Source organism: Bolinopsis microptera, chromosome 6 (assembly GCF_026151205.1).
Source record: "Bolinopsis microptera isolate Bmic1 chromosome 6, MBARI_Bmic_1.0, whole genome shotgun sequence".
NCBI classification, from domain to species: Eukaryota; Metazoa; Ctenophora; class Tentaculata; order Lobata; family Bolinopsidae; genus Bolinopsis; species Bolinopsis microptera.
In genome coordinates, this window is record NC_087077.1 from 16,033,262 (window position 1) to 16,060,875 (window position 27,614).

Below are 27,614 nucleotides of genomic sequence, written 5' to 3' on the forward strand. Positions count from 1 at the left end.
CTTGTAGATTTATAACAGCTACCAGGACGCGCGCCGAGTTGGACTCGTCGACAATATATAGAACAGATATTTTACTTGACGGATGTTACTCGTCTAAATTTCTTCGAAGTAGCGCGCGCCGCTTTCTTCTCGAAATGGCCCAACGGCAAGTGTTACGAAGTAGCGCGCGCCGGGCCAGATCATTAACAATGGTCAACTATTTTACGAGAATCACCCGTTAAACGTGACCAAATTTCAACAAAATTTGTATATGTAAAATTGACATGGGCTGAGCACCGTCCAGTCATATGCGCGGTGTTCATATTTTTATTAAGCTTTTGTACAGCAATTAGAAGAGAAACGGAAAAAATCTTAAAACTAGCAAGCTATGCACAGTTAATGTAATATATTTTTTAATGCCATGCTAGTAGTTTACAGTTTATTATTTTATGCATGCATCAAACACTACACTTAATCGAAAGCTGGGACGGTAGAAGCCATGTACATTGTATAGTACCTTTGGAGGACTCTGACGCGCCGCGCAAACTAGCATTCTTGCTTCGCATCGTCGATCGTTTCTCTGCTTGGCTATTTTTACTACTTAAAGGGTTTTTATAAATAATAAAATTTAATCAGATTTTTATCGAATTTTTATATATGATAGGATCATTGTTATGTGTATATTGTTTGAATTTTATCAACAAAAAAAATGTACATTGTACATGTTATGTGAAGCAGTCCTCAACAAAATTTTGGTGACGGATTCCTCGAATAAGTAGGTACAGTTTGCCATCTGCAAAGCAACAACTCTCAAATATAAAACAAGGCGGTGGTATAAGACCCAACGTATGGGTACTGACTTTTGGCCCCCCCTCTATATATATAAAAAATGTATTGTTTATTGAATTTTAAATTATGAATTTAAGTTTATATTTCATGCAAAATGACTGATGTTCGAATGACCAAAATATTGCATATTATTCGCTCAAATCACAAATATCAAAAATAATATGGCTCAATTGTATTATTCATCAAAATAGGAAACAAAAATGTTGGTGTAAATGTTGGTGTTTATTATATTATGTTAACTACCAGTCTATAGGACACCATCCAGCGATTTTGAAATGGTCTGGGACTTTATTCCATGTACGCGTAGCATTTACGCCTTCGGTGATGTGATTTGGGAACGGTTCTTCTTGATACACGACGTCCTGAAACAAAGCATAAAAAATACAGTGACGTACTAGCATCAGCGGCTACAATTGACAATATAGCCTCCAGGCCCAGGTAAATAAGATGCTATCAACCTAAAAATTGAAAAAGTGTGTTTTTAGAGCAAAACGCGCAGTTATGCTAGCATTCAAGCGACGATTTGGCGCCCCCTAAGATGGCGCCCCCCACACATTGGGGTCAGCGGCGCGGGCCCTTTGTTACACCACTGAACCACCTTTGGAAATATCTTCTAGAGGGTCTAAATATAACTAACTGCCCATCTAAAACATTTCTAAACACCAAACCAGGCTTCACCATTAATGCTCAATGAAACAAGACTATTTTCCAGAAAAACATCAAAAGTGAAGCTTAAAGTTGAACTCACCTTTCTAAACTGGTATATGTTTTCCTTGTCTTCTCCAACCACTTTAAATGTCATGGCAGCATTAAATGCTTTTGGAGGCGATCGTCCAAATAATTTGTTCATATCAGTTAGTTTTTTTATACCAGCTAACAATGGCTCCCCATCTTTTGGTCTGAATCTCCAAGATAGCTGAAATATTTCGAAACTTTATTTTCTTACTTTGCATATATTATATTATTTTTGATTGACTGAGGAGAAGTATGGACTTGGTGATGAATCCATGAAGATTTATTTACAACCAACACCCAAATGTTGTGATAATCAAAACTAACCTCAAAGTAACTTTGCAAGTCATCTGCTACTAGTATAGTTTTGTCTCCAAATGTGAATGCTGCTTTAATTGTTTGGTCAATTGTAGTCTTTCCTTTAGTCAAAAAACTATTCCTTTCTTTCCCCGACCAATTAATGGTAATTAATGGTTCTGCATTGTCACGTAGGAGAATGTTGTATCTAGATATCAAGTTGTTGCCATGAAGCACAAAAGCTGAAAATTTAGTTATATCGCTTTTGGCTTCAACTTTAAAAATAGCCTCCACTCCACCAATCGCTTGTTGAAATACACTTGTCACTCTCTTAGGATAGTCATCAAATTTAGACCACGCATCAGACTCTTTCCTCATTTTCCAAATTGTTGGTCCAGATACAATAAATGCAAATTCTGAAGTAATAAACCATGATGAAATCTAAACAGAACTATAATTTCATTTCGATTTATAAAGACCAGAGGGAGGAGGTAAACGTTTAAAAAATCGACAAAAGCGTGATATCTCAGGAGCGCAAAATCCTTTTGTCCCTGATATCATATATTATGTGAAAACTAGAAAAGTGCCATAACCCCCCCCCCCCCCCCCCCCATTTTGGCACCATCATTATCTCAGATATCTCCTGAAAAAAGGCTAAATATGATGTGTTAAACTCTCACCTTTTACTTGTAGAGCGGCATCTATATGAGAGTAGCATTCTGTTGGAAATGGGATTTTGGGTGTGTATTTTGTTTCCTTAGCTACTGTTGATAACTTTTCTAGTCTTCCAGTACCAGAGAGTTCTGTTAAGATATAAAATGTAAACTTTAATAGCAAAATAATTGCAAACATGGATCATAATATTATTGCAACTTATACAATAGGTTTTCCATTTAAACACTCCAGTGTGACAATTATCATGAAAGGTGAAAATTCTGGAAAAACATTGTACAGTAAATGTCAATACCAGAATGCAAATTGTATATTATGGATTAGTTTTGATCGCTTAAGTTCATAATAACTTCTTTTACATTGCTATTCTAATAGAGGTACCTGGGTACAATGTTTTGACTGCTCTGACATCATCATCATGCAGATGCTGGAAGCTAAATGCGCGTACGTTAAGTGGATATCCTGCTTTCATCAAAGCATCCGCTTGTGGTGAGTGGAGAATTCCAAGAGCGTGCCCTAAGTTATGTTGTTATTTAAAGCAATTAAATTGCTTAAGGGGGCCGGGGGGGGGGGGGGGGTCTTCATCAAAATTCTATCGAAATCGACTTTATAGTTGTTTCTGATAGAGGGGAGTGATATCTATCAGCTGCTTTTGGTCCCATGGAAAAATATTGTTCCTAGCCGAAATTATCGCCGGTCTAAGGTCAGCATTTATGAGCCCAATGTGTAATTGTATTGCGCGAGCGATTTTCAATCGCAAATTCTAAAAATCGTGTCTAAAAATCTATCTTCTCCCACATTTTTTGAGCAATCACCCTGAAACTTTCAGGATATGTTCTAGGGACCATTTAAAGGAGATCGCTCATAAAATATTTTGAGATATAGACCTTTAAAAATGTTGTATTCAATTTTGAAAATCTTAGACCTCGTTTTTTGAGGTTAGGCCTTTAAAACTTTTTTGGCCAACAAATTATTTTGCACAAAAACATTTTTTTCCACCAATTTAAAAAAGGCCTTACTCAAAAATCTGGCCCAAACAATAAGGTCCTGAGGCGATTCCAAAACCATTCAGAAAATTTCATGGGGAAATTTTGAAAAATGAAAAAGCTTTAGGCTTTCTGGTGAAGTCACTTCACGAAAATCGCCAACTGAGATAAGGGCAGTTTTCTTTATTTTTAGTGGTCTTTTGGCGGTTGGGGTCCAGAACTTCTCAAAAGTGTGGTCACGGGTCCCAGTTTATTGGCCAACTGCTATGTTGAGGCTGAAATCCCCCCCCCCCCCCTTAATAAGCATATTTAATTAATACTTAGGACACACAATGTTTATTTCTCAGTACAGTACAATTTAAGTTAACCTTTACTGTATACTGAAAGGGTTTTATAATAAGAAATATTCTAAACATGGTTATCAGGTTATGAAACGATTGTAAATCACAAGCTGAAGATTCAAGAATAGAATAATCTCAAAACAATTATTCGACCAAAACACAAGATAATATCCTCACCAATTTCATGGGCAGCAACATACAACATGCTAGTTGCTCCATCTGCTTGTCCCATAGTAAACGTCTCGAAATCATTGAAATGAATTTCACTGTGAGTTGGAACAAAGGCATGAGCTTTCTCGACTCCTAAAAATGTATAAAAGTATATTGTTATATTGTATAAGTAATTTTGGTGCAATTAAGAGACGAATTACGTGAGTTATTAAGAGGTTGCGTGTGGGTAGTCACTTTTGGGCCACCCTGTATAAACATGTTAAAAATTTTAATTTGTTTGATGTACAATATATATGATATAACGATTGTTGCATGTTACTATTTCATACATTTCAATTATTTGATTGATTAATATGGGGTCGTTACATATTACCTAATCAATATTTTAGCAATGTTTACTCCCCTCCCCAGTTCCCCCTCTGTAGTCAACCGTAATCAAAACCCGCCTGACAGCAAAATTACGTAATCATGGGCCATATGGCCTGACCCCCCCCCCCCCCCCTTTTTGACTTTTTTCCCCTGGAAAACTCTTTTCACTACGTTTCATGCTACCCTGATCATTATTAGCCGAAATCATTGTTATGATATCCCCCACCTCCCCCCCCCCGGCTGATTACGTAATATGTGAACGACTGCACATTTCTATAAATCCTTGATTATTATATATATCATTGTTTTTCACATTTTTGATTAATAAATATAATGTAAGGGGAATGCTAGATTTATTTGTGTTGCAGCCTCATGCAAACTAACCATTACCGTGGAAGGTTTTCTGGTCCGCATGAATACCTTTGATAAACATGAACACTATCTCAGCTGTCGCTGTTGGAACCACTTCTTGGAAATTGAAACCAGCTGCATCAGAAAAAAGTTGTAATGCATCGATAACCCCAGTCCTTGTGCCCTCTTGCCCTAGTGCGGTACTGAAACAGAGACTGGAATGTGTTTGAGACATTTTTTGGCATTTCAAGTTAAGGTGAGTGATTTACGTACAATGTGATTTTACGTACAATGTGATTTTGCTTTCTCTATATTTACAAATTTTTCAATTTACCTGTAATTCTGAAAATTGAATCTTATAAGGTTTTCAGCAGTTTCCCATTTATGCTTAGAGATTGCAAAACGCTTTCTGCGGGTTGGTTTGATACGTCTAGTTGAACCATCATCAGATAATGTCCACCTCTTACAAATTCGGGACAAAGTGACCTCAATGTCACCTTGATCTCTCATCACCACAGCCTGTGTGAAATACAGGTGATGGATCCATCTTGTTTTTTCGCTTAAAACATAAATAAGCAAATCATAAAACGTATAGCCATGAGACACACAATTAGCTGGCAATGCCTGATCATGACTACCCATACGTGATTGAAGCGCTTTATGATGGTTGCAGCTATTGATCGGATTATTTCTATCAGCACTGTGGAAATTTTAAAGATGCTATCATCACCATATCTGTTTAATGTGTAAGTGTTAAAATTAAAAGCTTACCGAAGAAATTATTCCAGTCTTATATACATTTTTAGCCACTTCTTTTCCTTTTATTGAAAGAGATGCTACTCCCAAAATCCCTGCCATGTCCTTGTACACGTCCAGTCTGACTTTAAAAGAAAGTGTTTTCTCCTCATTTGAGTTAGGGGTGTAGCATGATTCCAACACAGTTTCCTTGGAAACCAAGTTTGAGACAAATTGACCTGAGATATTAATTATAATTTCGTGATGAGGAATATCTACTGTGCAAGTGGACATATTCAATATTTCAGTTATTAAAATGTTTGATTTTAAAAGATGAATAGATTTAAAAGTATACTGACCATCAAATAAAGTGAGGAATTGTACACAAAGCTTATTATTCAAGAATCTCAAAGCCACTATTTCTAGAGGTTTGTCTCCTCCGTTTGCACTTTCAGCTTGATAGTTAAAACCAAGGAAAATAGAACGACTTCGTCCGTTTCTAACATTGTTGAACTTTACGTCTACTTCCAAATAATATGATTCAGGTTCTGCTCTCTCTGTCGACTCTCTGCCTGAATTTCAACATTTCAACATTGTCTTTTCGTCTTTAAATATTATGCTGATATCATTATCTTAGATACTATTCACATACTAACCACACTCAGATATTAGATTTCAAATACTTGGTATTGTGTAGGAAACTTATGTGAACACAGTGAAATATTTACCTGGTATCAGGAAGGAAACTAATGCCTTTTGATTAGCTGGTGTCTTAATTTTACTTGACTCGTCAGTACATTTATCCTCATCCTGACCTATTACTAGGTCAGCATTTCCACATCTTTCCTTCTGCATGAATTCTATCATTTCATCTGTTATCTCTCCTGACAAAGATGCAATCTGGTAAACTGTACTTAGCTTTACAGAATTGTATTTTTATTAAAAACTGAGATCAGATATTTGAAAGTAATATTCCGCGAACAACTGAATATGAAACTGCCATTCTTCTAAACTTACCATCTTCGACAAAGCCATTAAAGCGGAGAAATGAAGAAACTGCTGTTTGTAAATCATTCTGACCAAAATTCGGTTTGGTTTGGTTTTCTTTAGGTTGGTCCGGTTTGGTTTCCTCTGCATTTGTATCCAGGCCCAATGAATAGTCCACGTAACCTTTATGAGAATATAATGGGATAAGCTAAGTGTACGTTTATGGGTTTACCATGAATCTACTGTAACGCAGCAAAGGATTCTTATTTCCAGGTTGTAGTACTTGTCCTTGAAAGGGTGTTTATTGCTCTTCTGTGTCAATCCTAATCAACAACTTGTTAATAAGAAGAACTTGCAGTTACAAAACTTAAGTTTCAATCATTTAGCCTTACCAGCATAAGCAAAATAACCAATGGGAGTCTCAACTGCATTTTCTTTCTGGCCAAGTTCTTCTAACACTTCGAAGGGGACTGGCTCCTGTATTTCTGGTTTCCACACCTTTACTCCTGAATGTTCAATCAATGGGTGGTCAACAGTATCTCTCTTGATAAATCAACAATATTGGTAAAGTATTTCATCAATTTACATTCCCTTTTGTGTTCCTACTACTAAGTTATGAAACACCTTACCATCATCTCTTCTCTCAAGTACAGCAGGGTCTCCTACATTGTCTTCATTGAATATTTGTGCAGGAGCAGCAGCTGTGGTGTATTGGTATATAATATGTTTTGTTCATCATATTTGCTACATCTAACGTTTGAAATCAGGAAGTTGAATTACTACAAAGAGGGGGGGGGGGGGGGGTTGGTGGTGGAAGGGGCTGGGGGCTGGGGCAGGGGGGGGGGGCTACAAATATATATCATGCTGCGTTGATATTAGATTGGAAGTGTATAAAGATTAAAACAATATTAAATTAATAGATAAAATATTACCTCCGTCAATCCCAAAAATCACAACTCTGGCTACTTTCATATAATTGCTGTTTCTGGATGATTGGATGTGAATTTGATTCCCGGATGGAGACCCTTGGCAGTTAACTTTGTAGCGCATACGATTCACTCCGTTGAACAGGATTCCGGATTGGGTCTGAAGATTTGCTACTCCGCAAAAGACTCTGCCTGTTGATCCCTTTACATAAATGCGGGCATTCTTTATAGCAGTCTGAGGGGTCTCAGAGTCTGGTGCATATATCTCTACCTGAGAAGGGATTTGGTTTATTTTATGAATGATTTTTACTATCAACAGTTTTTGTGCTCAAATATTTGATGTTGATTGCATTCTTTATTGTATTGAACGTCCTTACTAATGATATTATATTATATAATATATATGTACATTGTACGTTTAAAATATCTCAGCTTCGAAACTAAAGAAAGTTTCAGATCGACTGGTATTGTAACTGAACATACATATTATTATGAAGGCTATTAAAGGGGACGAAGGTCTCTATAGAGTTTGTTCCTTGTCTTATAACAAGGAACATAATATATTAGTAAACTAGCCAAAAAACTGTAAATTTAATTCTGTACCTTGGTAATTTGAGCCTGCTCCTGAAGGGTTACAATCAACCAGTTTTTGTTACCACCGAGTTGACCGTAAGTTGAATCATCATTAATACAGTTCCCTCCATGTGAAGGTTCTCCATTGGGTCCTCTATAAGGGTCCTTCAATTCTGCCGTAACTATAGTCAAGGCTCCAGCAGCTGTGAAGATGATTACTTAGATGAGCAGTGTGGTTTACAAGGCATTCATGATTAGTAAATAGAAGGTTATTTGATCTATCAGTTTTGTATTTGAAATTTTTTTTTCCCAAAATCATCAAATCTGTAGTTTTTCAAATTGTACATGGTTAATGTTATCTCAGATGAGATCTCCATTGTAAGTGAAGACATTGCTGTCTTTGTCAGAGTGTCTGTAGTATGATTATGTGTGTGCTTTCAAAGGATACGTTCACCCGCTAAAACATCAAGTTAATGCTTTCCCAGTTCCATCACTGCTTCTAGAGTTCATTACTTCCCGGTGCTCAATGTATGCTATCCTTCGTGCTGCTGAGCTACAGTTGATGTATCTGGTGGATTGGATCTACCGAGAAGAATTGTTTTACTGATTTTACGGAATACATACGCTCAACAGTACTATAGAATAAATGGGCAGTTCCACTGTGACCTACGGGACAAAATACGCGTATTTTCCACTTTGAGAGTTGATTGTAACTACATGCTATCCAAGAAAGTCTGGCTATATAGCTAAATCTCCTCGATAATCGATTATTTAACGCTATGTAGAAGCTCAATTTCATAGTATTTACCAGTGCTGAGATACAGGCCTGTGACCTACGGGACACTCCCGTGCAACCTATTTTGGACCTGGAACATTCAGCCAAAAATTCTATCCCGAATTGCTGCTGTAGAGTTCCGAAATTAGTTTTGAGGTATCAGAAATCCTTTTGGCTATTCTAGGATGTAAAAGGTTTGTAAATTTATCAAAGTATTTGGTAGATACAGCCTCTAAAAGTTGTGACCTACGGGACTGTGACCTACAGGACAAAAGTGGAACTTTTTGAAATTACTATTTTTATCGCTGTTTGGTCCTTGTATCTGCTTTCCAAATACATCTAAGTTGTTGAAGATCAATTAAAAAGGGACATAACATAAAAAATGACAAATCAATCATGTTTTACCTTTACAATAAATGTTTTTAAAGAAATAGAAACCCTGTCTTTAATTACGTAAAATAAAAGTCACATGTCTAACTTACAGGTATTGTATTGATATTTAATATACGTTTTACACATGCTGTATAGATTATACAAATTCCCATTCAGTTCAAATGATACACAGTTCTACTATTCTTGGATAAACTTATACCCCTTTGATCTTCTGCTGAGGTCGGGTGTTGGATCAGCAATTTTAGCGGTGATCTGATCAGATTTTATCCACGAGTCATCTCGGCACTTGTCACACTCACTGAGGCTTGATGAAGGGGCATCACAGTTGCAGGGCCAGATGTAGAAACCAGCTGATGTACCTGCGACCATTGACCTAACAAAATACTCTTTTTCCTTTTCATCATGATCTAGAATCATACCTGGCAGATACTTCACGTTGTTATAAGATACCATGACCCATTCACCCTTTGAATACACGCTCGGTATGTTCTCATCATCTGGCACGTCTATACTCGGTATGTTTTCATCATCTGGCACGTCTATACTCGGTATGTTCTCATCATCTGGCACGTCTATGCTCGGTATGTTCTCATCATCTGGCACGTCTATACTCGGTGTGATATCATAATCTGGCACGTCTATGAGACTGATGTTTGATGGACTTAGTGATCCAATGGATTGCTGATCAACTTCAAACTCTGGGTTATGATCAACACCTCCTTCCTTAATGAAGAGATGGTTTTTCATTTCTTTATCTGGAACATATGAGTGGGCTCCAAACTTCATACTGTAACTACCTCTCTTCTTGAACACATGACATGATCTTGTTGATGAAGCCGTGAGTATATCTTTACCATTACTTTTCCATCCTTCTCGAATGCTGTTCTTCTCGATGAACTGCTTAACTTCAGATTTGGGGACAAAATCAATCAAGATGTTGGGACACCTTTCTTTTGATATCCGAGCAAAATCCTCTGTGCTGACAACATCAACTTGTCGATTAGCCATTGCATACTCTGTCACTCTTCGTTTGATGGTACCTCCTAGCCCATCAATGGGGCCTTTTCCGTGACTTGTAGCAAAGAAATGCCAAGAAACGTCTTCCAGCTCTGGGAAGTTTAATGTCACAACTTGGCAGAGGGTGTATTTTTGTTTAAAATGCTGTCCTGTGCCATCTGAGAAAAACTTAAGACTCTTAACTTCGTAATTATCTGATGCAGGAGAAAGAGTGACACACAGAGAAACAAAATAGAAACATCAAAACTGAGAAGTGAGAGGTGATGTGTATGTGTAAATGGAGGAAGTAAAATCAAAACAAAGAGTTAATGTGGCAGCGGAAAAATGCTACATAAACTCTGATACATGTTAAAACATATACTGTGAGTAACTCTCACTCAAAATTTCGATTTAATTATCTGTGACCTACAGGACTGTCCCGTAGGTCACACCCCTGTGACCTACGGGACCACTTTCACCCCCTCGATATCTCAAAACCTCATCATACAATCATGATAAAACTTTGCATGCTACCTCCTGCAGCCACGGCGAGATAGCTCCAAGGCGTTAGGTAAAAAGAAATGCCTATTATTTTTCATAATAAAACTTTTTATACCTTTTTTGTGACCTACGGGACACTTCGTTGGGGTAAATTTTTTTCCCAGAACCCTATTTCCTGGTGTTTTCATGATTTCAGGATCAAGTAACACATTCATAAATGTTATTGTTCGATGAAAATTAGGTTGTTTCCATGTTATTATCGACAGTTATGGCCGTGTCTTGAAATAAGCCATTTTTAGGATGTGAATGTGGTGTGACTTTGGTGAATTTTTTTTGGTAGTTAAAGCTATATTTAGCTGTAAAATAGCTTTGAGCATTAAAATATAGACAATTGTCGATCAAATAGACTAAATTTTGAAGCCATCTGACCAACTTTATAAAATCACCTAGTGAAACTTTATCGTGGAACTGCCCAAATATAGAATTAAAGGAACATTGCATGAAAATAATCATTTCATTTGTTCAAACCTTCCTGTAATTCCGGTCATATCTCTCACGGTATCTGAAGTTCAACTAAAATAGTTTTGAATGTTTCTGTGAAGCTCATCTTAGTCTTATCCGTGTATATCTAGATTCATACGGACATGTCAGAAAACAGCATAATAACATAATAACATACAATATCCTCACTTCCACAGGTTTGAAAGGAAAAGATACGGCTACATTCCAACTGCTCATGAGCGGTGCTTCTGTTAAACAATAACTAAACAAGATCCAGGCTAACAAGTGGATCAAAAGTCGTGTCTCGCACCATGACATTTATCAGAAAGTCCTTTCATGAGAATAAGGGGTCGATTTGTAGAATAATCACGTGTTTGTTTACCTGGATATGGATCGTCATACTGATTAATCGGCTGTTTAAAAAAATCGATGTTTAAGCGACAAAGCGATAAACTGCATCAAGTGCAAAAACCTAAGCAACATGAGGGGGAGAAAGTGATAAACAAAGCTAGAAATACGGAATTACACGAAAAGGAAATATGATAATTTGATCAAAATATGTTAATTTGATCATTCTGTAATCGTGAACTGTTTTTCGCACACTACGTTATGACTAATGACTATATGTGTAAAATGTACGAGAATGTCGGTTTAGGACAATTGCGGTAATTTTATTTTAGAATTACCTTTGAGTTTGTCCCAGAGCACCCACTACTGCAGTAGATCTAATTAAATCTCGTGCTCATTTAACGAAGCTTTTCCAGACAGAATTACCAATGGTTTTTAGTGAGGTAATATGTTATTGAGGTAATATGTGGACTTATTGGTTATAAAATAATTAGTTTTTGACAGGATTAATGTTTTCAGGAACTACAATGACGCTCTGATATCATTATTGAATGACATGTTACCCCAAAGTTAAGTTTCGCGGTGCAGAGGCGGCTCGTGGGTAGGGTGTATTAGGCAAGGTGGGTTTTAACCCACCTCGACTGACTCAGGGGGTTTAGGGGCAGGCCCCGAATGGCCAGCGGTCCCTGCTGGAGGGGAAACCAGACGATTTTGGCGTCCTAAAACGGCTCTAGATGCATTAAAACCGCACTATTTCTACTGACTATGTCAAGATTCATATTACTAAAAGTGACAAAATTTCTGTCGACTAGGTCATAACACACGCAATAATTCGGCTGACTGGTGAAATCTATTGACAACTAACAACGCATTTGATCCACCATCGTCCATCATGAACGTTAAACAGAACATTTCAAATTATTTATTTATAACACTAAAAGCCAAAAGGAAGTCTGCGGTCGAAAAAAAATTTTAAAATTGTTCATCGTATAAACGCAACGTACACACCAAGTGCTTAACAGAATAATGGACCTGCTCTGTATTTGGAACAGTGGGTAGCATTTTTGCCCTCTCGCGACTTTACCACAATATAGCTTTACAATCGGTGGTGATTTTGTCCCGACTTAGGCCCACGAAATTGATAGTTTCACCGAATTATCATTCGATTATAGGACAGGACTCCTAAAGGGAGAAGGGTGTAACTTCGTATGAAGTATCGTGAATTATCCTACTAGGATACAGGAAGTGAAAGCAATTGTGGGTGTTTCTCAAACCCACTTTACATCAAATAATAATAAGACGTAAAATACAATTTTCACGAGAGCCACTGGCCCCTATTGCAAAATAAACGTAATATCCGAAATTCCGGGTGTTTTCAAAACCCATCTATGAGCGCTCGATCCATAATTTAAATCTGGCCTCTCTGTGATCATTAAAGATTGGGCCATCAACTAATATGATATGATAATGGATCTGAGATAGAATAATACAATTAATTCTTTTTTCCCCTCTTATAAGTGGGTGTATCTCGACACCCACACAATCCAGGTAAGCCGTCAGTATTCTTGGACCTGACACAGTCTTTTTGAATTCTGTCCAGATTCCCGAGAGTTTAAAGTCTTTTGAGCGAACTAAAAAGCAGTAAAAATAATACTTTTTGATTTAAATAACAAGAGGCTTATTATTTCACAGAGAAATTTTTAAGTGAGGCCTTTTAACCCTAATGTCATTGTATTGTACATTAGTACATTATACATTAGTACATTAGCTTCGAGCTAAATTAAAATTGTTCAGAGTTTCATTACAACTGGGATCATGTGTTTCTGCGACGACACCAGCCAGCAATCTTGAACCAGTTTGGAACTTCCTTCCATCTTCGGTTACCACCTTCTGGCGTTGTGAAGGGTTTCTCCTGCCACACGTTCTGAAACACAGATGGAAAGTCATATAGTATTAGGTATGATGTAGTCAAACGGCAAATCTTACTATATGTAAAGCGAGACGATATAATAGGTATATCTGTTGCCATTTTACTGTTGCCATTTTTCTGACAACACGTTTCCGCAAAAACCGTGACAGGTATAAAACTGAAAATTGTGGTGTCAAAATCGCAAAGGCCTAGCTAAGCAATTTGGCGATAGAGATCATTTTCAAACACAGTTTTAAGAACGATTAAAATAATATGATTTTAAATGCATATTAGGGCCTGCAAGCAGCTCTTGCGAAATAAGTGTAGTTCGAAAAGGGGATGCATATTGTATTCTCTCGAGAAAAAATGTCAGGAAATTTGCTTCCAGAATTGAAATTTAGCAATGTGAAATGATAAATCCAGCAAGATGTTGTTGTGCCAATTTAAGGACCAAAGGAGAAGTCCTGCAAATTTTGAAAACAATGTGCTTGCAGTAATATAGGTCTCACTCTCAACGAGGGTGCAACATGCAAGGAGGGAGAATCTGGAACAATTTTTTAAAATTTTTTGTTCAGGAATGAATTCTAGCAATGAGGAAAGTAAATTTGGACTACAAGAGGCAAACTGTCCTTACCGGCTAATTTACTTGAAAATACTGAACACGGTATAAAAGAGTAATCAGTAATGTTATCTGAATTTTATAATCGCTAGGCTTCTGAATTTCTGATGAATCCTGACATGTATAAATATCAGAATATGTAATATAAATTATCAGATTTCTGGTTCATAATGAGCAGTTAAAGTACGGTTCTCCTGGACTTCTGCCTTGGTTGAAAGATCTTTTTGAAGCTGTATGGAAAAGTGAAAATATTCCTAGTGTAAATTATGATATGGATCTTATTTTAAAGAAATTTAATTCTTATTATAAGAAACAGCTACTATCATCTATAACAACAGACCCTAATTATACCGTCGACAATTCATATGACAAATTTTACACTGCAATCATAGTCGCCGATAACTAAGTAACTTCTAATTCTTTTAAATCTGAGGCATATATAATTGATGTATCGAAAAGATATTCCCTTTTTTACCACCTTACCATTCTGATTGATTTTGCACATGACTGACATGTTTTAACTGGAGAAGGGGTTCCCACAGTGGTAGTTTTATAAACCACTTTTAATTTATTGACCTATTATACTTAGTGGTAGTTTTATAGACCACATTTAATTTATTAACTTATCAGATCATACTTAGTATTTTTTTTGGTGACTGTATCACCCAGTTTTAACATTTGATAATTGTACAGTTTATTGACGACACATTGACTGAATGTTATTTTATATTCTAATTTATATTCTAGATATTTTATTTATTTTACAACAGACGACAACTTCCTGTTTTTTCTTCTATATTAGTTACTCATATCTCTTGTACAGACTTTTTTACAAGGACATTGACAAATGATACTCACATTAGGCATTCATTATTGCATCTAAATTATTTCACTTGCATTAGGCTTAGAAATTTATTCTCTGGTCAACAGATTTCAAATGTTTAATTAATTTGTAGTATGACAGTAAGGTATATAAGAAGTTATTTAATTTTGCTTGGGCTATTATATTGACTAGGTATTGAGGTTTAATGATGATATGGAATTTGAATTCTATATAAATTTACACTATGTGGTTGGGGCATTTTGCATAGTAAATATGGTTACTACTCATAGGTATATATCATATTATTTGATTGGTATTCGATTTCTGATTATTTCTCTAGGAATATGATTATTATATCTCAATTTGGCTTTAGGTAGGGTGCCCCGCTAAAAGAACTGGATTCTTCCAGGAAGCATCCCGTGCACAGAGCTTGGTCTACATATATATTAAATTATTAACCATTCATTCTGTATGTGCACGAAAATTTATTTCAATCAATAAAGGTACTTGAGTATGAGTATTTGTAACACACGGGGAAATCATCAGGAGAGTTTATAAGCGTTCCTTCAGTTTAATCACGTGGATTTACTAAAGATAGCTATAGCCTATACTAGGTAATCAGCATCAAGTTACTTACATATTTTATAATATTGGCAACTAATCAAGACATTTAACTCCTACGAGCTACGAAAAGGTAGTGATTCCATTACAAAACTATTGCCGGAGCTGAGACATGACAACTGCATGGTTATATTACACGACATCAGTGGTAGAGACTAGAGACACATATTGCCCGGGTTACTAGATACTCAGATGTGTGGAGTTTTTCTTAAAATAGTCCTCTTACAACAGGTAGGTAGATACGACACTGACAGGTAGATCGAGAAACCTGTCTTCCACGAACAGTTTATGGTGTACTTAAGAATGACTTAGGTACAAATTTAAGTACAACCCTTCGTTTGTCGTCCACGAACTGAGTCTTAAGTACAAATTTTTACTTAAGTCGCATGATTTAAGTTCCTACTTAAATATTTAAGTACGACTTTGGGAGTTAAACTTAGCGTGCACTTAAAGTTGCGTTAGCATCCATATATGGTGCGTGTTGGAAGCGTAATTGTAATCGATACTTACTTAAGCCCCAAATTAACTTAAGAGTGGACTTAAATCAGGGAGATTTAAGTAAAAAGTTAAGACCAGTCCAAACCTCACTTAAGCTGTACTTAAGTCGAACTTAAATGTAAAATCGAATTTTGTGATAACTAAAAATAGTGATTGAGGAACAGTAAACAGTTTCGAGGGTTTTAAAAACATATAAACCGTAAATTTGGAGTGTTTTTCAATAAGCTGAAGGTCTTAGTAACAGTTATCTTCAGTCAATATTTACATGAGAGAGACACCTAAACCTCGATTTCAGGACGCCAATGGCCCTTTCTACAGTACATCTTCACTTTTTGTGTGCAACGTTGTACCGTTTCTCTTTCGGAGTGAGATTTTCTTCAAGCAGTGGAACCATCATGATTTCTCGCTGGCCGTACCCCGAATCACCAAGAAGCTAACCCTTATAGTTTAGCCCTTGGCTCTTGACAAAATCTTTGACCAAGGTCTTGACCCCACTTAATTTCCAAATGGTCGAATCATGGATACTACCGGGCCAACGCACAACAGAGTCCAGAAATCGCTCATTTATATCACATATAACCTGACAATTGATAGCATGTCCCTCTTCCAAATAACTGGAAATGAAATAATCAATAATACTAATAGAATCTGCCTGGGTGTGCTCAATTTGGTTCCTACTTGCTATCACACCATTGGTTAGTGTGACCTGCGTTACCTCAGTCACGTGACAGTTAAGTACTCTGCATGATACCCGTTCGTGGACGACAGGTTTGTCCTAAATTTGTGTTTGCTTAAGTGTCTCTAGTTTCGTGGACAGCAGAAATTGTCGTACTTAAGCTAAGTGCGAACTTAGCTTAAGTTCAAAAAAGTTAAGTACAAGTTTCGTGGAAGAGGGCAACAGTTATCTGTCTACCTTCTCCGTTAAAAGCACTTAAAAGATGGGGAGATCTCTCCCCTGTTGCAACATTATAAGTATAGACGTGTACGAGAACTGAGCGGGTTAACATTCTGCGAATACACTGAGGAATACTCTGCGTGGCAGTCGGCTCCCGTATCCTCTAGCCCCCGAGGGCTACTGCTTAGGTGCAAAAGTTAGTCATATAGTCGGCAACACTCCAAAATATTTCCTTGCGTTTAAGTAGGGCTAATATAAAATAAATCATTAATTGAGTAGTTCATACGAAATACTGACAAAAATGATTCGCTTAGAAATTAAAATATTATTGTGAGTCTACGTTATCGGTATCCAATTGTACTGAGCCCGTGAAATTAATATAATCCTACCTATGTTATTTTTCAAGTGGAAGTAGCATTCCATCAAATGATAATAATAATAACTCTTATGTGATCGTGTCCTATTCCTATGATGTCTATATCTTAGTAACGATAAAGGTACACATGCTGACATGCTCACAATATGTGAATATGTAGAACAAAACCACCAGGAAAATATGAATAATGACCACCAAAATAAGTAACAATTAAAACACTTTGATGTTGATTCAGGGACTGGACGTGGTGATGTGTAAGCCCCCCCTCCCCCCCCCCCCCCCCCATTTCAACCTGTTACTTAACTGGGGATTAGAACTTGCCGAGAAGTTTAAAAATATATCACGTGGTTTTACTCTTGAGCACAGACAAAGTTCCAGACAACCAGAAAAATGTGTTGTTGATCTGGACTATGCTGATGACATCGTAGGAATGGATGACACTGTTAAGGGATTGCAAGAAACAACGGACAATCTTGCTAAATACTGTGGGCATGCATGGCATGGGGACTTGAAGATGCTGAGCAGAGATTGGATCGGAATGAACTCACTATTGATTGTATGAGAAGATTAGCTGCAGATCGAAAGGGATGGAGAAATGTTACCCGCCGAAGTTGTATAATACAAAGTGATGACACAGTTGACACAGACTAATCCTTTTGGATGGAGATCTTGCCATGTAAGATGTATGTACTATGTATTAGCCGGCAGTGTACTTATTTACCATTCAAACTATCAGAAAATACTGAACGAAACTTTTATTATGAAAATCTCTCTAAGCAAAGTTGAACATACCCTGGCTTCAAACATGTAAATCTCCTCTGTATCTCTCTTATTCAATGTCATTGCAGCGTTAAAGGCTTCTCTATTAAGCTTTCGTCCGATTAAACTGTTCATGTCAGTATTCTCTGTGATCTCTTTTAAATTAGGGGTCCCTGCCTTATTGAACTTCCATGATAACTGAAATTGCATATTTTGGTTTTACAAACTGATTTATAGTTTATACAACTTATTAATAATTCTCATTACAAAGTTAGAAATGGTATTGGCGTATAGCTGCTTAGTGCTTATGGATTTCAAAAATATCATTCTATAAATTCTCTTTCTAAATTTTAAAAGCCAAATATCCCCTGCTTGTTCAAATATTTATTTATCAATTTTAACGTGGGCCCTTAGATTCAACAATTAAAACTAACCTCAAAATAACTCAGTTGATTGTCTGCTACTAGTATGGTTTTGTCAGCTCCGTATGCGAATGCTCCTTTGATAATTTGGTCAACAGTTGTTGTTTTTCTTTTAGTTTTTTTTGTCAAAATTTCCTTCCTTTCTTTTCCCGCCCAGGTAAGTAAAACATAGGGTTCTTTTGTCCCCTCCTTCAGTACCACCGTGTATCTAGCTATCAAGTTACCTGCATACAGTGCAAACACTGTAATCTTTAACTCGTGGGGTATTATGAATAGAGCCTCAATTGTACCGTGAGCCTGATGAAACACATCTGTCACTCTTTTCGGATACCCATCAAATGGGTACCATCCATCTGATTCTTGTCTCATTCTCCAGATAAAAGGTCCGGATACTATGTATGCGAAATCTGAGGGATTTTTCTGATGTGTCTAAGAATAGAATCAGCAGCTTAAATGTAGTGGAAACTTAACGATCAATAAACACAGTATTTCATAAATACTGAATATCCAATATTCATGACGTATACCACACGTCATGAAACTAATCATCTCACCTCCCACGCGTACAGCAGCATCTATTTGAGAGTGGCATTCTGTTGGAAATGTGGTTCTGGGAGTGTACTGTATTCCTTTAACTACTGTGCTTTGAAACATGTTTACCGCTCCGACACCAGACTGAGGTAACTCTATAGCGTGTGTGGTTGTTAGTTAGTGGTAATATCATGGACTGTTAGGAAACGATCAGAGTTAAATTATAATTAAATACTTTCCTTGTTATCATTATTTAAATAACTTATCGAACATGCTCATTTGAATATACAATTTAAGCTAACCTGGGTACAAAGTATGAACTGCCATGGTATCATCGTTGTGCATATTCTGGATCTGGAACGCATTTTTAGGGTACCCTGGCTGCATGAGTGCGTCTTGTTGTTGGGAGTGGAGAATTCCTAGAGCATGCCCTGGAGTTTGTATTTAATAAATTATTTTCTAAAACAGATTAATAACGAGTAAATCACATGGTCACTCTTTTGACATTAAGTTAAAACCAATTATCACTAACTTATTTATGTTAAACAATAATTACTAGATACAAATATTCCCACCTATTTCATGGGCAGCAACATAAAACATGCTAACAGCTCTACCTCCGTGATCATGCTCACTAATACCGAACTTCTGGAAATCGTTAAAATGTATTTCACTGTTGGTTGGAGCATAGGCATGGGCCTTCTCTACACCTGCACCGTGGTAGGTTCTACTGTCAGCATGAAGTCCTTTGATAAACATGAACACTATCTCAGCACTTGCTGTGGGTGCTACTTCTTGGAAATTAAAACCGGTGTTGGAGAAAAGATTCAATGCTTTGAGAACCTCTTGCCGTGTCCCATCTTGCTTGAGAATGGAACTGAAACAGAAGTTTCGTTTACCAATTTTGGAGCCAAAAAATTTGTTTGCTGCAAAATTATTTTGCAGTCCAAACAAATTCTAACACAAGTTTAGTCCATGTGAATGTCATTACATCAATATGGCCAAACGTTTCTATTGGTGTGATAAACCAGATAACTGTTCACATTAAAATTACCTGAAGTTCTGGAAGTTGAATCTTATAGACATAGTGCTTTCAACAATTCCCCACTTGTGACTTGAGAGTGAAAATCTTTTTCTGCGAGTTGGTTTGATACGTTTTGTAGCGCCACTAGATAATGTCCATCTCTTGCAAAGACGAGACAGCATTATATCGTGGTCTCCTTCATGTGTTATCACAGCAGCCTAATGTAATTAATAATTATTCATCAAAATAAGAATACAGGAGATTGAAAAGTATTATTTTGAAAAGGATTCTTCTGACGATTTATTTATGAGATTCCATCATGCACTTACTGCCAAACAATTTTATGTCTGTAAGAGTTCGTTTAATAAGGGGTCGTTCACACATTACGTGATAACCTTTTGGCCAAATTTTACCCCCCCCCCCCCCCTCCGTAATTAGTTTTACACATAGCTATTGTGTTAAAAGTACACTAGAAACCCGCTCCAGTGATTACATAATATGCGAACGACTTCTAAGTGTATTGAGTTTGTTATGTTCGGACTTCATGACATACCGATGATATCAGTTGAGTATTATAATACTATAATACCTCCGCCACTGAGTGCTGCGCGCTATAATTCCCGACAGCTTGCTGGAGGGAATTTGCGGGCACGAAGTTGCGGAGGTATTATATTTTATAATACGTTCCGGTTCCGATTGCAGAAGGGGTGTAATCCGATACGTGCGCATCATACAATATAGTGTCTAATATATAGAACGCCAGTGTTATTTGTTTTGAAACTTGCCGCCAGCCAGTCTGAGTCTGGGCTGATAATACCCTCGCTTCTCTTGCGGGAAAAATGAGCAAATTATCAGCCCTCGGTGTCCCCGAGTTTTAGTGGATATAATTCCCGGAAGGTATTATACACAGTTTTGGCCACCTCTTTTCCTCTGATTGAAACATGCACCTTGCCCAGGATCCCTCCTAGTTGCTTATAAACATCAAGTCTGGCCTTGAAAGCAAGGGTTTTAAGGTCATTTTCTGTCAGAATATAACATGAATCTAACAAAGATTCTTTGGACACCAAGTTTGATAAGAATTGACCTGAAAAGTGAAATTATCATTATATCTTAATGAAGTCAGCCTACAATAATACAATTTATAAGGATAATCAATATCTCACAAAGGCCAAACCTAACCTTAAAATAGTCCAGGCAGATTGATAAATATACTTATTACTTACCATAAAATAAAGTAAGGAACTGAGCACATAGTTTCCCACTCATGAGTCTCAACGCAACTATCTCTAGAGGGGTATCGTCTCCGTTTGCAGTTTTGGTATCATAGTTAAAACCGAGGAAAACTGACCGGCTTCTTCCGTTTCTAACGTCATTGAACTTAATGTCTACTTCCAGATAGTAAGATTCAGATTCAGCCACTAACGAAGCACTCTCCTTTGCCCCTATGGAGATCAGCATTATTATTTTGGAATAAGATAATTCTAATAACTTCGTCAGCCAAGGATTCAATTAATCGATATCGCACAATACACTATAGTTTTGATAATTCTCTAATCAACTGTGTCACAAAATTTCGAAATTTGGGAGATTCCCAAGTTACCAGTTCACTCCTAGAAATGAAATGAAGATAGAAACTAACAAACTAAACACAACACTGTCATACATGACCAGTAACCATAGTAACCATAGTAACCGGAGTCACTGAAATGTTATCAGTTGTGTTTACCTGGCATCATAAACGCAACTAATGTCTTTTGTTCGGCTGGTATGATAAGAGTGCTTGTTTGATTTGTACACTTTTCTCCGTTCTCATCAAATACCAGGTCAGCATTCCCACACCTGTCCTTTTGCATGAACCCTACCATCTCTTCCGTAATTTCACCTAATAAAATACAATCACGTGAGATGACGCCATCACGTGAGATGACGTAATCTCGTAAATGAGCTAACATTTAAGTGCACGGTAACCAATTAATGTAAATCTGGCGTCAGTTTCATAACCTACCATCCTCAACATGGCCATTGAAGCGTAGAAATGATTGAGTTGCTTTTTCTAAATCATTCTGATCAAACTTTGCTCTTTTCTTTGTTCTCTCTCTATCTCTTGAAGGTGCCTCCTCGGCTTTCTCATCCATGGTATTATCCACATAACCTTTTGGACGATAACATGTTATGGTCAAGTTCGGAGACAACCTGTACATTTTTTACTTTTTTAGAAGTGTGTGGTGGAGCCAGCTCAACACAGACTGAAACTCCCTGATTATATGGCTGACAAGACATTTTTCAGGACTTTCTCTGAGTAAAAAAAAAAATTAAAAGGTTGAACGGTTGAGCAGATACAGGTGGTATTAAACAAACCCTTAAAAGGTGGAGATTTAAGGTGGAGACTGGCTCTGGTTGAAGAAACTTTTGATTAAGGTGGAAAAGGTTATTGGTAACACAAACTACATCAAATTTGCAATCTGATGGTTTTATCAATATTTTATTTAAGTGCTCAACCGAGGTGGAGAAATTAAATGCACTTTTCAAAGCTGCTCAACCGGGGGTGGAGAAAGGTTTAGAGAGTTCTAGGTTAGCTAGAAAGTTGCGTCTCGGCCTTTTCTACTTCCCGTAAGATTTTGTTTTTTCCATTGACGCTCAACAGGGTGGAGATCTTTCATTAAGAAACAGTAAAAAGCCTGTCAAACATGCCTAAATTCATTGGTTTTATCACTAATTCTAATCTGCTCTGTTAACTGCTACTGTAGGGGATCATAAAACTGTTACCCCTTCTGTCTTAAAGCAAAGTGTTCTAGCAAATGAAAAAACTATCAAAGTTGTGAAAAGGTACTCAACAAGGTGGAGAAATTGATGATTAAACATTAAAACATTAAAAAATGCATTAAAACTGGCCACACCGGGTTGAGTTGAGCTTTGGCAGTTGATTTCTGGAAGAAATAACTTTGGGTGACCCTTTAGCATGTGGTCAAGTTCGGAGACAACCTGTACATAAAATCAGTCACTAATTACACTCATTTCACTGCCATAAACGGTAAAATTAATTATAATTCCTCTGAAAGTCCAAGGGGTACAGGCTCTTCAGATATTATACTCCAAACCTTTCTATAATGATATCTGGGTTCAAAATTTAAATAACTCAACCTTGGTGGAGACAGTGGCCACCTGAAAATTACAAAAATAAAGGAGCTGTAAATCACTTATGAAAAAAATATTTACTCCAAATTTCACAATTGAAAGTTACGTAAGACAGGTGGGTACTCAAAAAGTGCCGGTTGAGCAGGTTTGTCTGCTCAACACAGGTGGAGCAGCTCACTGACTACATGAGCTAATATAAGTGACTAGAACTAACCCTCTCATGCTTTTTAATTGCTCCAAAGTCCTAATATTTAATATTATGGGTTATACCAATCATATTTCATAGAATAGGATCCTCAGAATCGGCTCAACCGAGGTGGAGACAGCATAACATGCAGTTCAAAATCTGTTATTCTGTAGTTTAGGAGCTGTAGAGTGACTGTGACAGTCCATTTGCAATACCAATGATTCTAAATCATCTACCAACTCATATTACAAGGCATCCTTGCTGAAAAGTACACTCAACATAGGTGGAGACTCAAATTTGGCAAATTTGGGCGTAAATTTGACCTCAGAAGTCAAGGTTCTCCACCGCGGTTGAGTGGTTGATGGCTAGTTTGATGAGTTGTATACATGCTAAAGGGTCACCCAATGTTATTTCTTCCAAAAATCAACTGCCAAAGCTCAACTCAACCCGGTGGGGCCAGTTTTAATGCATTTTTTAATGTTTTAATGTTTAATCAACAATTTCTCCACCTTGTTGAGTACCTTTTCACAACTTTGATAATTTTTTCATTTGCTAGAACACTTTGCTTTAAGACAGAAGGGGTAACAGTTTTATGATCCCCTTCAGTAGCAGTTAACAGAGCAGATTAGAATTAGTGATAAAACCAATGAATTTAGGCATGTTTGACAGGCTTTTTACTGTTTCTTAATGAAAGATCTCCACCCTGTTGAGCGTCAATGGAAAAAACAAAATTTAACGGGAAGTAGAAAAGGCCGAGACGCAACTTTCTAGCTAACCTAGAACTCTCTAAACCTTTCTCAACCCCCGGTTGAGCAGCTTTGAAAAGTGCATTTAATTTCTCCACCTCGGTTGAGCACTTAAATAAAATATTGATAAAACTATCAGATTGCAAATTTGATGTAGTTTATGTTACCAATAACCTTTTCCACCTTAATCAAAAGTTTCTTCAACCAGAGCCAGTCTCCACCTTAAATCTCCACCTTTTAAGGGTTTGTTTAATACCACCTGTATCTGCTCAACCGTTCAACCTTTTAATTTTTTTTTGTTACTCAGAGAAAGTCCTGAAAAATGTCTTGTCAGCCATATAATCAAGGAGTTTCAGTCTGTGTTGAGCTGGCTCCACCACACACTTCTAAAAAAGTAAAAAATGTACAGGTTGTCTCCGAACTTGACCATGTATACAACTCATCAAACTAGCTATCAACCACTCAACCGCGGTGGAGAACCTTGACTTTTGAGGTCAAATTTACACCCAAATTTGCCAAATTTGAGTCTCCACCTATGTTGAGTGTACTTTTCAGCAAGGATGCCTTGTAATATGAGTTGGTAGATGATTTAGAATCATTGGTATTGCAAATGGACTGCCACAGTCACTCTACAGCTCCTAAACTACAAAATAACAGATTTTGAACTGCATGTTATGCTGTCTCCACCTCGGTTGAGCCGATTCTGAGGATCCTATTCTATGAAATATGATTGGTATAACCCATAATATTAAATATTAGGACTTTGGAGCAATTAAAAAGCATGAGTGGGTTAGTTCTAGTCACTTATATTAGCTCATGTAGTCAGTGAGCTGCTCCACCTGTGTTGAGCAGACAAACCTGCTCAACCGGCACTTTTTGAGTACCCACCTGTCTTACGTAACTTTAAATTGTGAAATTTGGAGTTAATATTTTTTTCATAAGTGATTTACAGCTCCTTTATTTTTGTAATTTTCAGGTGGCCACTGTCTCCACCAAGGTTGAGTTATTTAAATTTTGAACCCAGATATCATTATAGAAAGGTTTGGAGTATAATATCTGAAGAGCCTGTACCCCTTGGACTTTCAGAGGAATTATAATTAATTTTACCGTTTATGGCAGTGAAATGAGTGTAATTAGTGACTGATTTTATGTACAGGTTGTCTCCGAACTTGACCTTATGAGCAAACTTGTACACTACTCTTTATAGTTATTTTGGAATTTTATGATTTGAAATTACGTGGGTTTATTTTCTCTAGATGCTCCCGGTATTTAATTTAATTAAGAGTTTTACAAAGCAATAACCAGTAACCATAGTAACCATTTTTACAAAGCAATGATAATATTTATGATCATATTTACGATCAGATATAAGTCTCACCAGCAAAGGCAAGGAAGCCAAGAGGAGTTTTAGTTGCATTTGGGAGATTCCCAATATCTTGTAGAACTTTAATGGGGATAGGCTCTTCGATTGTGATCACTGCAATTTTAACTCCTGAATTTAATGTTTATTAGCGTTTGCAGAACATATTTTCAGGTTAGAGACATGAAAAACGAACGTGAATAGTGGGCTCAATTTCCACGAAAAGTCGATATGCATCATCTTAAGAACTATGAAGAAGAGCACACTACCACCATAACAATAGCATAATTAAGTTTTACCGTCTGCTCGCTCCTCTATTTCAGGTTCCATATCCGGGACCCTAAACGGTGTCTTGGTTTGGACAGGTGCTTGGGTTGGGATAAACTCTCTTTCTTCCATATTTGGGATTGTTGGGGCGACTGAAATATCAATATGGATATCAGGACTCAGGAGGCCCAGAATTAAAAGAAGATTAATACTAATAAACAAAATATCAAGTTATCATGGATGTAAGCCTCTGACAATAAGTTAATAGAATGTAACTATGGTAACCAAGGTAACGTAACCATTGTAACTAACCCTCCTCTTCAATTCCAAAGACCAAAACTCTGGCCACTTTCATGTTCTTGCTGGATGATTGTATTTTCACTGCATGTCCCAGTAAACCATCGTTCTTAATAAAGAATTTAAAATAGTTGTCAGTTGTATTAACAATTAACACTTGAAGATTGGCTATTATTCATGAATATTGAATATTATGCGAATATTTTGTGAATTTATCATCATCTCTTGAAGTATAATCTGCTATTTAGAAGGTAATGATTGTTCTGACACCTGACATCTATTAACCAGTCAGTTTGTAGCACCAAACAGTCACATATACCGTCAGCGAGCCCCTCATCTCAGCTGTTATTGACAATAAACTTTAAACACATTACTCTTACCGTTCGACAGTTGATCACATAGCGTGTCATGGACTGGTTCTTTAGTTTTCCATCTGCAACCCCACAGTAGGACTGTCCCACATATATAACCGCATCTTTAATCGTCGTTAATTCGCTCTCATCATCTGGGGCATACAGCTCTATCTGGGATAGATATTTGTAAGAACAGAGACTTATAGACTTTATAGACTTTATATACTTTACAGACTTTATAGACTTTAAATATACTTTATAGACTTTATAGACTTTATAGACTTTATAGAATTTATAGACTTTATAGACTTTATAGACTTTAAATAGACTTTATAGACTTTATAGACTTTATAGACTTTATAGACTTTATAGACTTTATAGACTTTATAGACTTTATAGACTTTATAGACTTTATAGACTTTATAGACTTTATAGACTATAGATACTGGATAAGTATCCGAGACTTTCCAAGTGCCGAGATGGTATTTCATGTCATTAAATTATAATACATTTTTATTAAACCTACCTTGGTAATCTTGGATTGCTTCTCGAGTGTAACAGTCAACCAATTGTGACTTGCAGCAAGCTGGGCATATGTACTGTTTCCAGAGAGGCAGTCCTTAGCATCCGACTTATTTCCGCCGGTACTTTTAGGCTGGTCCAAGACAGCGCCAATTAGAGTTAAAGGTGATTCTGAAGTGATATTCAAAAATGTGAGCTACGGATTGTGGCTTTCAGAAGTAATGGTAGTGGAATATAAATATAACTTGAAATGTCTTCCAATTTGTTGGTTCTATATTGTAATGTTTAAGTCCGGGATGTGTCATATTGTTTTGTTGTTGTCGTTATTTTTTCCATCGCCTAAAAAGGCAATAGATGGTTAGAAGTGGTAGGATTTGAGAATGGGTATAGTGGGTATAGGTTTTTCGTCGTGTCACAAAGCAAAACATGCATTAACCTCCGCAAACACGTGCTCCTTTACAAATTATCTTCTGATGGTCGCGCGCGCATTTTACAATGCTTTTATGTCAAGGTGCACTCTATACCAAGAATCGAGCTAATAAATCGTGTACGGCGCGCATGTATATCTCTTTTCGCTATTATACATTTTGATTCGCATTGATATTTGTCGTTTAAGCTTTCGTTAACTTCATGCGATACAAACTTCTCATTTTGTTGTGGGTGCTTGGTGCAACCCGATATTAGTAATCCGTTATGTTGTTGTATAAATTATGATGTTATGACTATCATGTTGAACATGATTGCCCATAGATTGATTCATTATATTTAGACGAAATGAACGATACATT

General features: G+C 36.8%; 2 protein-coding genes and 1 long non-coding RNA gene across 3 annotated transcripts; all 3 read right to left on the reverse strand.

The window, feature by feature from the left end:
* Nucleotides 1–979: 979 nt before the first annotated feature.
* Nucleotides 980–10,144, reverse strand: LOC134817443 (uncharacterized). Its single transcript, XM_063826584.1, has 17 exons — nucleotides 9,436–10,144; nucleotides 7,999–8,171; nucleotides 7,402–7,666; nucleotides 7,099–7,170; nucleotides 6,862–6,975; nucleotides 6,500–6,652; nucleotides 6,211–6,366; nucleotides 5,842–6,054; nucleotides 5,519–5,721; nucleotides 5,082–5,266; nucleotides 4,787–4,950; nucleotides 4,034–4,159; nucleotides 2,911–3,045; nucleotides 2,538–2,660; nucleotides 1,888–2,273; nucleotides 1,577–1,744; nucleotides 980–1,190 (listed from the first exon to the last, which is right to left on the reverse strand). The coding sequence occupies exons 1-17, from the start codon at nucleotides 10,142–10,144 to the stop codon at nucleotides 1,068–1,070; spliced, it is 3,468 nt and encodes a 1,155-aa protein (XP_063682654.1). The 3' UTR covers nucleotides 980–1,067.
* A 3,052-nt stretch (nucleotides 10,145–13,196) lies between these two features.
* On the reverse strand, nucleotides 13,197–18,655 carry LOC134817126 (uncharacterized). The gene is made up of 3 exons (XR_010160471.1): nucleotides 18,417–18,655; nucleotides 18,016–18,180; nucleotides 13,197–13,406 (listed from the first exon to the last, which is right to left on the reverse strand). It is a non-coding gene; the product is annotated as an uncharacterized LOC134817126 (long non-coding RNA).
* A 577-nt stretch (nucleotides 18,656–19,232) lies between these two features.
* On the reverse strand, nucleotides 19,233–27,128 carry LOC134817444 (uncharacterized). Its single transcript, XM_063826585.1, has 12 exons — nucleotides 26,831–27,128; nucleotides 26,332–26,475; nucleotides 25,967–26,060; nucleotides 25,687–25,806; nucleotides 25,406–25,519; nucleotides 21,965–22,111; nucleotides 21,686–21,841; nucleotides 21,183–21,401; nucleotides 20,907–21,043; nucleotides 19,990–20,177; nucleotides 19,511–19,812; nucleotides 19,233–19,366 (listed from the first exon to the last, which is right to left on the reverse strand). The coding sequence occupies exons 2-12, from the start codon at nucleotides 26,359–26,361 to the stop codon at nucleotides 19,233–19,235; spliced, it is 1,641 nt and encodes a 546-aa protein (XP_063682655.1). The 5' UTR covers nucleotides 26,362–26,475; nucleotides 26,831–27,128.
* Between the last annotated feature and the right edge of the window lie 486 nt (nucleotides 27,129–27,614).

What these genes read in the sequence shown, in the direction of transcription:
- LOC134817444 (XM_063826585.1), bottom strand. Translation starts at nt 26,361, where the DNA reads ATGACACGCTATGTGATCAACTGTCGAACG. An exon ending in ATGTGATCAACTGTCGAACG is followed by an intron (nt 26,061 to 26,331) that starts GTAAGAGTAATG and finishes TTCTTTATTAAG; the next exon opens with AACGATGGTTTACTGGGACA. An exon ending in TGGCTTCCTTGCCTTTGCTG is followed by an intron (nt 22,112 to 25,405) that starts GTGAGACTTATA and finishes ATCGTCCAAAAG; the next exon opens with GTTATGTGGATAATACCATG.
- LOC134817443 (XM_063826584.1), bottom strand. Translation starts at nt 10,144, where the DNA reads ATGGCTAATCGACAAGTTGATGTTGTCAGCACAGAGGATTTTGCTCGG. An exon ending in ATTCCTCACTTTATTTGATG is followed by an intron (nt 5,722 to 5,841) that starts GTCAGTATACTT and finishes TTAATATCTCAG; the next exon opens with GTCAATTTGTCTCAAACTTG. An exon ending in GGACCAGAAAACCTTCCACG is followed by an intron (nt 4,160 to 4,786) that starts GTAATGGTTAGT and finishes ATACATTTTTAG; the next exon opens with GAGTCGAGAAAGCTCATGCC.